At 51.2% G+C, this 12,820-nt stretch overlaps 1 protein-coding gene across 3 annotated transcripts in view; it reads right to left on the bottom strand.

Moving 5' to 3' along the window:
• The window catches only part of SEMA4B (semaphorin 4B), a 41,764-nt gene that overhangs the window by 9,724 nt on the left and 19,220 nt on the right, over positions 1-12,820 (bottom strand). For all 3 annotated transcript variants that reach the window (XM_032232550.1, XM_032232548.1, XM_032232549.1), the window contains exons 2-9: positions 6,369-6,532; positions 5,788-5,850; positions 5,504-5,602; positions 4,543-4,654; positions 4,210-4,326; positions 1,500-1,648; positions 373-551; positions 60-213 (exon numbers count right to left, since the gene is read on the bottom strand). In XM_032232550.1, coding sequence (XP_032088441.1) covers positions 60-213; positions 373-551; positions 1,500-1,648; positions 4,210-4,326; positions 4,543-4,654; positions 5,504-5,602; positions 5,788-5,850; positions 6,369-6,497 — 1,002 coding nt within the window. In that variant the 5' untranslated portion in view covers positions 6,498-6,532. The remainder of the gene's footprint in view (positions 1-59; positions 214-372; positions 552-1,499; positions 1,649-4,209; positions 4,327-4,542; positions 4,655-5,503; positions 5,603-5,787; positions 5,851-6,368; positions 6,533-12,820) is intronic.

Genomic DNA, 12,820 nt, shown 5'->3' with positions numbered 1-12,820 from the left:
TAGTAGTAACCTAACCGAAGAGGGAGGAGAGGAAGACATGGGCAGCGGAAGCCACTTACTGCTCCAGGGCGGGGTTCTGGCACAGGATGGACATCTGTGTACCACTGTTGGGTCTCCCGGTTGACTTCTTTGTAGAGCCCATCATCAAAGGCTTCCTTCACATCGGAGACAGAGAAGGCACACACCGCTGCAGCCCCAGGGCCTTTCCTATCCCTGGCAGAGAGGGGCAGGAGAGGCAGCGTGAGCCATGGCTGCCCAAAGAAAACCCTTCCCCCCATTCGCCTGCATGCTGGGCCTTAGTCACGAGGTGCCCCTCTGCCTAGGCCAGCACCCTTTGTGGGTGCTTTGGTGCCAGTCCCTCTCCAGACTCACCACTGAGAGGTAAAGACCCCATAGAAGACCGTCTCTGGCCATCCGTCGCCTGACGTCAACACAAACATGTCCTGAAGGACATTGAAGAGGAAGCCATCCTCTGGATGGGAGCAGAGCAGCTGAGCCTTCAGGAAGGTTGTCCATCGTCGCTGGAGCACACGCTCTCCACCCAGGTCACCCTGGGAGGGGGGAGGGGGAGGAGGAGGAGGAGGGAGGAAGAACAGGAACTGGGATAAGAAAAGCAGGCTTGCCAAAGGTTGCCTCTCCCCCGGCTGAGTGTCAACAGAGCCACTTTCTATGCCTCCTTTTCACCTCGGAATGGCCCCTCAGCCACTGACCTCTGCACCTCCAGCCCAGGGGAGCCCGCCAGCCTTCCGCCCTTAACGGAGCCTTTTGAGCCCCTGGGAAACTCTGGCAGCCAGGCGCAGGACAGAGAGTATGAGGAAACCAGGACAGCTGCCAAGGGCCACACAGCCGCAACACCGGTTTCTGACAAAAGCTTTGCAGAGAAAGGCAGAATGGATTTTTGCACCAAACAGCCATTTGCTCCTTTTCATCCCGCTGGGAGGGGATCAAAAGGTTCTCCGAGCGATCCTGGAATCACTCAGCAGACAGCGGCTCCTCCTCATCTATCTGGTCCCGTCATGGAAGGAAGGTAAGATGGGCACCATGCAGACCCTTCCAGCAGACCGACTCGGAGGGAGGCCAGGAGCCTCAACTGGAAGAGCATCTCTCTCGTCTCCCTCCAGGGCTGCCCTTCCCTGCTACCCTGAAGGAGTCCTAGCAAGAGGAGCAAGAATTGCTTTCCATCTGCCACCACCCATGGATTGACCACCCACAGATTTGAAGGGAAATGCCCTTTCTGGGGGAGCCCCAGAGCTTCCCGAGGAGCTGGCAACCTGATGATGCTTTGAAAGGACTAGCTCCTTGTTCCGATGCCGGAGTCAAGTTCTCCCTGGAAGGCATCTGGGAAACCAAGGGGTGCGCTGGCTGCCTTTCGGCAATCAGCGGGTTGCTAGCCGGCTCAGGACACCACGGCCAGCTTGGCACTGCAGAGGCAGAGGGCAAAAAGGGAGCAGTGGCACAAGCAGATTTTGGCTCCCGCCCCCCAGCCCAATGCCCCTCACCTTGCACACACGTGCAACACGGGACACAACAGTGTCTTCAAAGAAGTCAAACTCCTTGCCGGTTTCACTGAAGAAGAAGTAGATCTTGCCATCCTCATCCTCCGGGCTGCTGCTCTCCTGCAGGAAGGCTGAGCCCACAAAGAACGGCTCTGCCCAAGACAAAGAGGGGTCAGGCCCTTCCTTTAAGGGCCCCAGAAGAACCAGGCAGGAGGAGGAGAGATGGCTCCAACCACCCTTCAGGGTCCTTCAGAGCAGTCCCAAGTGCCAGTCTCCGGGCACAGACTCCGTTGGCAAACATAGGTAAAATGGTGGAACCTCCCCCTTCCCCCTCTTATTCCTTTGGGGAAAAACGTCCCCCTAGAGAGAACTCCTCTGCTTGAATATTTATTTGGCCAAGTGAGATTAGACACACACGGAATCTGTCTCTGGTGCAGAAGCTCCAGCGTACGTGCAAAACAACAGAGTAATGATAATAATAATACCAACAGGAGGGGGCAGTAAAGAAGATAATAAGGATAAATAATAATACTACAGCCAGATTATGGGTAAATACACATAGACATTAGACCGAAGCAGGTGTTCAGCAGTGATGGCACGAGGGAAAAAACTCTCCCTGTGACTGGTTGTTTTGGCCTTTGATAACAGCGTCCCGCAGGGAGGAACTGAAACAGACGATGTGCAGGATGGGAGGGGACTGGAGATAGTTTCTCAGCCCTCTTCCTGGCTTATGGAGTACACAGGTCCTCAGTGGAAGGCAGGTTGGTTGCAATTGTCCTTTTTGCAATCTTAACTATTCATTGGAGTCTCTACCTGACCTGTTTGGTTGCTGGACCAACCCAGACAGTTACAGAAGGACAAACGACAGACTCAATCATTCCTCTATAGGACTCTATCAGCAGCTCCTGGGGCATCTGAATTTCCTGAATTGATGCAGGAAGGATCTTCTTTGTTTTAAGGATGGTTCTAATGTTAGATGTTCATTTCAAATCCTGAGAGATTACAGAACCCCAAAATGTGGAGGCGGCTACTGTGGATACAATGCTGTTGAATATAGTAACAGGTGGTAAAATAGAAAGGCTCCTCCTAAAATCCACTCTCATCTCTACAGTTTTGAGGGGAGGGGGTAGGGGGGGGTGCTTCAGGGCTTTTAGCAAGGCGTTCTCTGCCCGGTTGCTGGGTGGGCATGACCATGGTGGGCATGGCCTAGTCGGCCTTCTGCACCACGGCTGGGTGTGTATGTGTCATTTTTGCCCTCCCCAGGCTCCGGAGGCTTTCCTCGACCCTTTGGGAGGGTGAAAATGGCCTCCCCGAGCTCCGGATGCCCTCCAGGGGCCAAAAACAGGCCCCTTTACGGCCTTCCAGAACTTCCAGGAGGCCCGTTTTTCACCCTCCCCGGGCCCTGTACTTACCTAGCATCCCAAAGGAGACACGTGGAGACTCCTGGGAGGGTGGGGAGGGCTAGCCATTGGTGGGATTTAAGAGTTTGCCGAACTGGGCAGGTTCTCAGCTAGAGGATCACCCGAACCCGTGCGAACCCGCAGCAGCCCACTCTTTTTAACTTTTAAGCATGTTCAGTTCCAGATTTTCAACCTCCCATCTATATGCAGACTCAGCACCGTCCCCAACGAGGCCAGTGACTGTTGTATCATCTGCCAACTTCCCTACTTTAACCGAGAGATCCTTCGAGATGCAGTCACTGATATATAGAGAGAATAGAGTAATGGAGAGAGAGCCCACTGCCCTCAGGGGCACCTGTGCTAATTGTCCTGGTGATTGATGTGACTTTCCGTAGCTTCACCTGCTGCTTCCTAGCTCTCAAAAAGCTGATAGTCCAACTACAAATATGAACAGGCTCAGTAACCCGAATCAGTTTAGAGTGAATAATTTCTGGAATGATGGTATTGAATGCCTAAAAGTCTACGAAAAGATCCAAGCGTTGTCCCTGGGGATTCAAGATGTTGCAAGCTCCTCACCGTAAACAAAGACTTGGAAATGCCTAATCTGAACAACTTCCAGCAGGTTTGTTCCTAATATGTACAGCAGTTTCTGCAAAGTGGCGTCTTTGGCATTAGATGCCTGGCCAGAATAACACATGAACATATGTGGGAAGGGGAGCCCCAAGCAAATTCAAAACTGCTGTAATTACAACTTTTAATCTGGCTGCTTTTTAATTTCATTTAAATTCATGTTTATGCTTCATGGTTTAGGTACAATTTTCTGACAGAGTACTAAGGGCAGCTTAAAAAATAGATGAAGCAAGATAACAATGTTGTAAACATGTGACTGCAATAAAATGAAGGGTAATCGGCAATCACATGAATCCAGCAATTGCTCAAATCCTAGAACCTTTATGGACCTGGCCATGTTGGCTTCGTGGCAAGAGCCAAGAGCTCTGGGACTCCACCTAGGAAGCAGTCACAGGTTGCCCTTGTGGAGACTCATCCAAACCTGGCCAAGATCACCCAGAGCTGCCCCAAGCCCCAAGTAGCCAGTGGGCAGAGACCTCCACATCCAACATCAGAGCCCAAAGAGAATCTAGGAAAGCTACTGAAAGGCAAGGACCTCTAAGTCCATGGAAAGAGCACTCTGCCCTGCTCCGTGCTTGTCCACCTTGAGTGGCAGGGTTGTTATCTAAGCACTGTACAAATGTCAATCCCACCCCCAACCCCCAGGTACCACCATCATTGCCCTCCTCCCATCCACCCATCACCTTGCAACCAGTTGAGGGAACTTTCTGTCTTGATGGGCGGGCGGCTGCCAAGGCTGCGGAAGATGGTGGGCTCGTTGCCCTGAAACTTGCTGACAGTCCCTGTATACAGTTCCCCATCTGAAAGAAGAAGGCAGCCATTAGAGGGCCATGGGAAGCTTCCTGCCTGCACCACCTGGATCTTCCCACCAAAAGAGTGGACAGAAGATCCCCTCCCCCATATTGTCCATGGTCAATGAGTCCAGGGGAATTTGTCCTTCCTTGCAGGCAGCAGCCTCTCTCCCCCCACCCGAAGGCACCCAGGGTGGCCTCTTCGAGAACCCCCAAGCTCCTTACCAACCATGATGGCTGTAGATCTGTACTCCGGGTCAAAGGGGCAGCGTCCCTTCCCATCCTCCAGCAAGAGCTGCCCCGAAGGGTCTCGCTGCAGCTGGAAGGCTGGCAGGCTCTGCATGAGAAGGAGGCAATGACTGGCAAGTCACTGATTGGAAAGGGCAAACCCACAAGCCCCACCAGCCTGAGCTGCCCAACTATGCACAGCCCCATTTTCAATCTGTCCTCTCTCCTGCCCTGCAAACTGATCTTCCATGCAATTTCTGTCTTGGGGAAGACCCTGGATGCAAATTCTAGCAGGGAGCCCACATGAGGAGGCTGCAGAGCCAGGCAGTTGTGCCCACCTCTCCCCACAGCGGGCAAGGCAAGGGGCGCTGTCCGGAAGGTGGCTTCAGGCTGGGTCTTCCCACTACTTTGGAAGAAGAGGGCTTGATCCTGCACAAGGCTGATTTCGGGCACAAACAACCACACATGTTCTGCCTACAAGACAGCCTGGCAGCCTCTCTAAGGAACAACTAGATAAGGTTCCAAGGAATTCGGGGAGGGAGGGTTTGGGTTCTTTGGCAGTTGCATGCAGTGACTCCAGACTATCTCTGTGCTTGATTTCCCCCCCCCCCCCATCCCTCCCTCCCCCCGCCCAGGCTGGGTGAAAACCCTCAGCAGGGACTCACTTCAGCCTGGGGCTAAAACATTCCTTATTCTGAAGATTATCATCGTAAACTAGATTAAAGACATTCAGCTTTTCTGGAGGAGGGGGGCACTCAGAACTCTGAGTCTGTTCATGTATAATAGGCAGGACAAGCGTAACAAGGAAACCGGTTCTAATGCAAATAAAGTCAGCCTCATTATTCTGTTCCACAAAACATCCAACTATTTGCAACTACTGATGGCCTCAGGCTAGGCCTTGCTAAGCCAAAGGAGAACAACAAGGGCTGGGCAGGGGAGGGGGAGAGGTGGTCCTCACAATGTAGGTGCAGGTGGGGCTGAAGGCGCTGGTCCCACAGGTGTATAGGTGGGTCTCATTCAGCTGCAGGAGGACCTTGATGTAGTTGTGGCAGTCTCTCTGCAATGGGAGGGAGGGAGGAAGAGGAGGCAGCTTCACTCAGGACCAGCCAGCCACAGGCAGCTCCTGCTGGGTTTGAGCTGCCCTGGGAGGAAGAGGCAAGGTCCCGATGGGTCCCAGACTCCCAGCGGAATTGAGCCCTGCTCTTCTTGCCAGAGTTTATCCCCAAGACTGGTGTTACCCACCTGAGGGTCCTTGCCCTTGAAGATGCACTGCTGTTTCTTTTCCTCCTCGGCGTGCCAGATGAGCTGCAGGAAGGAAAGCAGGCTGCCATCACTCACCTGGCCTCTCCAGGAGGATCCTTTTCTTGTAGTGCTTCTGGCTGGTTCCTTGAGCTGCCGACTCACCGGTGCTCCCCTCAAACCTCACCAAGCAATGCCAATCTCGAGCAAATTGGCAGGCTCCGTTCCAGGTCCAGACACTGAGACGGAGGCAGCCCCGAGGCCGGCCACAAACCCAATCTTTTCTTGTTTCTACAGGCAATGGCTGGAGGCAGAACCCCAACCAGACCCTCCCCGTCACCCTCAGCGTTTCAGATATGGTGGCTGTGTAATGAGATGGCAGACAAGGAAAGCCACGCAGTTGAAGGCTGGGAGGGAAGAGCGTTCTCACCTCTACCAATATGGCATGGCTGCTCCTTCCAGCCTGCGGACCAAAGCTTGGCCTTCTGCCCTTAGGGGCTGCTAGTCAGAAACACCACCCAGGGCCTCCTTTGACTACCCCTCTTAAGCAGAGGAGACCCAGTGACCAGGGCATCCGGACTGACCTGCTGGTGCTGGGGCCCGGGAGAGAAGGCCCTGGTGTTCAGAGCAAGAAGCATCTCGCGGGCACCAACGTACAAGGCCTGCCCATCTGGGCTCAGCATCATTGTGGTGTAGTTGGAGACTCCAGGCATCTGGAAGTTGCTCCACAGCCGCCTCCGGGGAGAATCTGGGGGTGCAAAAATGGGAGAGATGACTGTGAGTGGATGCCATGCCCAGGTAGCCTCCTGGGCATCTAGCCTGCCAACAATGACAGAGGCTACAGGATCAGGTACCTGTTTCCAACCAACAGTGAATAGCATTGTTTCCGCTCTGATTTACATCTGTTTGACATTCAAGAAGCTGCTGCGCAAATCAAGCATCACATTCAGAGCAGTGGTGAGTTTCAAACATTTTCACTACCGGTTTGGTGGGCGGGGGATATGTGTCATGTGACTGAGTGAGCTTGGCCAACTTTCATGCCCACTCAGTCACATGAGACACCCCCACCCCCACCTAGCCACGCTCACCAAACCGGTAATGAAAATTTCTCCTTTGCTAGCTGGGAGGCTTCTTTGCCAGCCAGCCGCTTCCCAGGAGGCCGGCGAAAAGTCCTCCGATCCGTGAAAAAGCTGCCGCTGCTGTCACCATGTTCTTCACACATGTACATCCCTTGGACTTGCAAGCCAAAAGGGGAAGGGGTGCATTAATGTCATTTAAAAAAATATATATTGCATGTCTGTGATTCTAAGAGACAGATGTAGCAGATGTGAATTAAAATGCTCTGATCAAATACATGGTTTAAACATGTTGATTACATGTATGTGTGGCAAAGAATAGAATGCAAGTCTAAAAGCACAATTGATTTGATAGTTCATGATGGAAATTTGAGAGAATGAGTGAAGGACACAAGGGCAATAAGAAAGCAGAAGTCAAGAAAAGCATTAGAAGTGAATCTTCCAAAGGACCGAAAGGAAAAGGGCAGGAAGCTGCTTGGACCAGGGGGGGGGGGGGGGGAATTACACTTCATGTGGTGTTTCATTTGTGGGAAGTATAAAAAAGTGAGTTAGGTGGAATTATGAAATGCTAGAGAAACAAGGAAAGTAACAGAAGAATCATAAAATTAAGTTGCTGTAATAATATGCAAAGAGAGAAAACAATTGTTGCAAATAAAATAGTCGAACAATGCGAATACTTTAAAAAAAGAAGCAGGAAAACACAACTTGGAGGGGGGAAGGGAGGATTATTTTGGAAGCGGGAAAGAAAAGGGCTAAACGAGGAGCTACCTGAAGGGTGAATGGCATTAAAAACACAGGTGATAAAATGAAACAAAATTGGACTGATTGAAGGAAAAAATTTGAGATTTATATTGGTACTAACTGTTATTATTTCTTATACAATTGTCCCGTACCCAGGTAGTGTTAAGAAGATTGATTGCTTGTCAGGTATTTGCTACCACGGATATGTCTGTATGTTGTATATAAACCATTGTTAAGTGTCTAAGTCTCTGTGTGCTGTCTTTGCTCCTGGGTTATCTCCTCACAGTAGTCACGCTGCAAACTCTCTGACAATCAGGGAATCCATTTTCTGTAGAATTGTCTGAAGTTGTAGTCCCACTACCTTCTCAACAATCTTCCCTGGGGATTGCTCTAGATTTGTCCAAATCGAAGACCAATTCTGGACAAATTTGTCCACATTCATTGTGGATGGCATTTTTATGTGTGGGCTCACCACTGCCCCCTCCCCCGCCTCTCCCTGGAGCCTTCCGAATCTTGATTCGATGGGGTACTGCCAGGACTGCACAGGAGGCTGGTACTTCCTTGGGAGGAAGCTCATCCCAGGCCACCTGGGAAATCAAAGCCTCAACGGCCAGACCGAACCAGGAAACTGATTCCAGACTGACCAGGACTTTGCTTGGCTGTCGGAGGCTCCAGTCACAGACTCTTGCAAGCCTGCCTGAACTTCCTCTCCCTCTCTGACCGTCCAGCTAGTCAAGGAGGAGCCAGCAGAAGACCTGCCTGCTGGAGGGGTTTAATGCAATCTAAGGGCTTCCGGGTACCTTCTCCAAGGTCATCTCTCTGGCTGAGCACTCAGGGCAAAAGGCTGAGAATCTCGGCTCCTTGTACAGTATTGGTATTATGGCTTTCTTTTTCCCTTTTTTCAACTTGTATTCCCCCAACCATAAGTCAGTCATATAAGTAAATATGCAGAGAATATGAAGGTTTCACCACACTTATTACCGTTGTGTGCATATGTGGAGAGGCAGTGTGCTGTGGCGATTAAAGACGCTAGGCTAAAAACCAGCAGATCCTGCGTCCCAAGCCCACCTGAGGCTCAAAGCTTCTGGGCCAGTCACAATCTCTCAGGTCTTGGAAGAAACAGGCAAGGGAAAGCCACTTCCAAAAACTTGCCCAAAAACCTGTAGGGTCTGCCCCAAGCAGTGGCTGGCAGCAACTCTGACTTGAGGGCAACAAAAAGGGGAGGCTGCATATGGGGTCCTATCTGTTTCGGTCTGAGCACCGGATGCTAGCAGTGCCCTAGGTCTGGATGCTGAGTCATGGCATCTGGACTTTTTTTTTGGGGGGGGGGGAGATTAAAAAGCTTCACTGCTTACCCAAGTAGCTTTTTCAGCCTGAACAAGTTGGTTAGGGGGACCCCATATATGTCTTCCAGACCAGAGGTGGTATTCAATTGGTTCGCACCGATTTGCGCAAAACAGTGGCGGCCATTTCCCCGAGGGCGGAGAACCAGTAGTGATGGCCAGCTGGTCCCCATCACTGGTTGCTCACCCCACCCGCCTGATGTTTACCCCACCTCAGCTTCAGGAGATGCGGGGACAGGGGCAGCGGCCTGCATGGCTGTGAAGCTTGGCAGGCCATTGGCCCTGTCCCCAGCAGGCTAGCGTCTCCCAAAGCTGCCAGCGTTTCAGCCATGGCACAGACAGGGAGGCGGGGGCAGCAAGCTTCGCAGCTGCCTCCATCTCCACCAGGCTAGTGTCTCCTGAAGCCACCGGCATTGCAGTAGCTGTTGCTACTGGCATGCCGCAGTTCCAGGACGGTGGAGAGCCCTGGAAACCTCTGCTGCCACCACTGCTGCTGCTGTTACCAGCTGTGCCAGGCAAGGGGGTCTTTCCTCCCGCTTTAAAGGCGGCGGTGGTGAGACCCCTCCTGAAGAAACCATCCTTGGATCCAGCCGTTTTAAATAACTATCGTCCGGTCTCCAACCTCCCCTTTGTGGGGAAGGTTGTTGAGAAGATGGTGGCCTTTCAGCTCCAACAGTCCTTGGAGGAAGCCAGCTATCTCGATCCATTCCAGTCAGGCTTCAGACCTGGCTGCAGCACAGAAACCGCTTTGGTTGCGTTGACCGATGATCTCTGGAGAGCCAGGGATGGAGGCCACGCCTCCATCCTGGTGCTCCTTGACCTCTCGGCGGCTTTCGATACCATCGACCATGGTATCCTTCTGCGACGACTGCGGGAGGTGGGGGTGGGAGGCGCTGTTTTACAGTGGTTCTCCTCTTACCTCTCGGACAGGTTGCAGTCGGTGTTAGTCGGGGGGCAGAGATCGACCCCTAGGCCCCTAACGTATGGGGTGCCGCAGGGTTCGGTCCTGTCCCCCCTTCTTTCAACATCTACATGAAACCGCTGGGCGAGATCATCCGACGGCACGGGATAAAATACCACCAGTATGCGGACGATACACAGTTGCATCTGTCCGCCCCGTGCCAACTCAACGAAGCGATGGATGTGATGAGCCAGGGTCTTGAGGCTGTTAAAGACTGGATGGGGGTTAACAAGCTTGTGCTCAATCCAGAAAAGACCGAGTGGCTGCTGTGTTTCCCTCCCGCGAATTGGCCAAGTGTTCCATCTCTCAGGCTGGGGGGTCAAATTGTATGCCCCTCAGACAGAGTTCGCAACTTGGGAGTCCTCCTGGACCCACAGCTGACTTTCGAACATCATTTGTCAGCTGTGACCAGGGGGGCATTTGCTCAGGTTCGCCTGATGCACCAGTTGCGTCCCTACCTGAACCGGGAGGCCCTCACAACAGTCACTCGTGCCCTTGTGTCCTCTAGGCTGGAATACTGCAATGTGCTCTACATGGGGCTGCCCTTGAAGAGCATTCGGCGACTTCAGCTGGTCCAGAATGCGGCCGCGCGAGCGATCGTGGGTGCACCTCGTTTCACCCACATAACACCCATCCTCCGCGAGCTGCACTGGCTGCCTGTTGATTTCCGGGTGCGATTCAAGGTGCTACTTATCACCTACAAAGCCCTTCATGGTACTGGACCTGGGTACTTGAGAGACCGCCTACTGCCAATTACCTCCACTAAATCGATACGATCGCATAGATTAGGCCTCCTCCGAATTCCATCATCCAGCCAGTGTAGACTGGCAACTACCCGGAGGAGAGCCTTCTCGGTGGCTGCTCCGACCCTCTGGAACGAACTCCCCGTGGAGATTCGGACCCTCACTACCCTCCAGTCCTTCCGCGCCGCCCTAAAGAACTGGCTGTCCCGGCTGGCCTGGGGTTAAGATTCTAACCCCACTCGAATTGTGTGACTGTTGTGTTTTTAATAATGATGTATTGTCTTTATGTTAGAAATTGTTTGTCCTTCCCCCCCCCTTTTTTTGAACTGTGATCCGCCCTGAGTCCCCCCAGGGAAAAGGGCGGCATACAAATAAAGGGAAAATGAAAAAAAATATATAAAAAAAATGAAAGTTCCGGAGCAGCGGAGAACCCTGCCTTGCTGTTTTGTGGCGTGAACTGGGAAAATGATAGCGGGAGTCCCTGGAGAAGGAGCACGCAAACAGGAGTCTTTGTTCCTTGCCAAGCTGATGGCGTCTCATCAGAAAAACAGAATTCAAGCATACCTGGAAATAAACAAGATCGGCCCCTTTTTGAGGTTTACCTGTTGCTGAATGATTCAAGTCACTAGTTGCCTATTAGCAATCAGATAGATCCTTCCCCCTCCCCCCTCTGACACACATTCTTTTTCTGTGAGCTGCTTCTTTCCCTTTCCACTGGGGGGGAGGAGAGAGGGAGGGAGAGAGAAGAAAGAAAGAAAGAAAGAAAGAAAGAGGAAAGAGAGAAAGAAGGAAAGAAAGAGAAGAGAAAGAAGGAGGAAGGAAGGGGAGAGAGAGAGAGAGAAAGAAAGAAAGAAGAGGAAGGAAGCACCACAAACTCTGGCACTAGACATGGCTTCAGAAGATGCTTTGAAACGGCGATCCGGGGGGGCGGAGCCTGTTGCCGAGGAGGGCTCAACCGAGCTCCTCTCAGAGATCTGGTCTGTATATCTAAATAAGATCATAGATATCACCCCTTTTTGGCTAAGAAAGGGGCAGGGAGTAGCTCTGTGTGCTAGGGTCTATTCGTAATTCACAGCCTTTCTCTTTTTTTTTGGCTGTGGACAGAGATTAGATCCAGCGTGAGCGGAGCTTTTATCTCCAGCCAGTTCTTCTCAGCTGCTTTTTTTTGCAGCCCCAGACAGGCGGGGGGGGGGCCCCCCCCCCCCCCCCCAGGACAAAGCAAGCTGTTTGAAGCTAGGATTAATACGGGCGGGTCCCACTCCTGTGAGATTTATGCTTTTATTACTATCTTAAATACCAGCACCATTTGTCTTAGAGGCTTCTTTGTTTAAATGGACTTCAAAATGGCGATTTCTCTCCGTTGGTGACTGATAGGGGATGTACGTAGCCGGTTTTACCTTCCTGCAGACTGCTCCTTAACAAAATAATTATTTTTTTTGTTTTTTTGGAAACAGAGGGGAGCGAAAGCACTGTTTATTTGTTTATTTATAATGGCACCCAGGTCAAAATCGAAGCGTCTCTCTACAAATGTGCATAAAGAATTTGTGAAGGAACTTAAAGAATTTACACTGGAATCGCAGCCCTTGTCTCCTACGCCCTCTACTGGAGAATTCTTAACACAGGAATTTTTTTTTCAAATGTTAATGATTTTAAACAAGAAATTAAGGAATTTGTATTGGAGCTATATGATGATTTAAAGTCTAAAATTGACCAAATGAAGGCGAATACGTTTGCAGCCGTGTCTGCCCTGTCAGATTATACCGCTGAAATAGAGAATAAATTGGAAAGTTTGGAGGAGGCTAATTCTAATTTGACTACTAATATTCAAATATTACAACAAAAAATTAGAGACACTCAAGAACAGCTCGTTATGATAAACTTTAATAAGAAGGCATTCGCAATAAGAGTCAGAGGATTCCGCGAAAAGGAGCAAGAGAATCTGAAACAGACCTTTGTTGAAGCCCTCAGCCATGCGGTGGGAAGCCCGGGACTTAACTTTGATTGGCAGATTCGGAAAATCTATCGCCAGAACTCGTTGGTAGCGGAACAGCGACAGCTCCCGAGGGACATAATCATATATTTCTCCACAAAAGAATCCAGAAACGCGATCATGCAAAAATTTTACAATAATACTTTGAGAGTTGATGGCCAGGACTTGATTGTCTTCAAAGA

This window comes from Thamnophis elegans, chromosome 16 (assembly GCF_009769535.1).
Source record: "Thamnophis elegans isolate rThaEle1 chromosome 16, rThaEle1.pri, whole genome shotgun sequence".
Lineage (NCBI taxonomy): Eukaryota > Metazoa > Chordata > Lepidosauria > Squamata > Colubridae > Thamnophis > Thamnophis elegans.
Note: the sequence above shows the minus strand (reverse complement) of the source record. Positions and strands in the feature narration are given on the sequence as shown.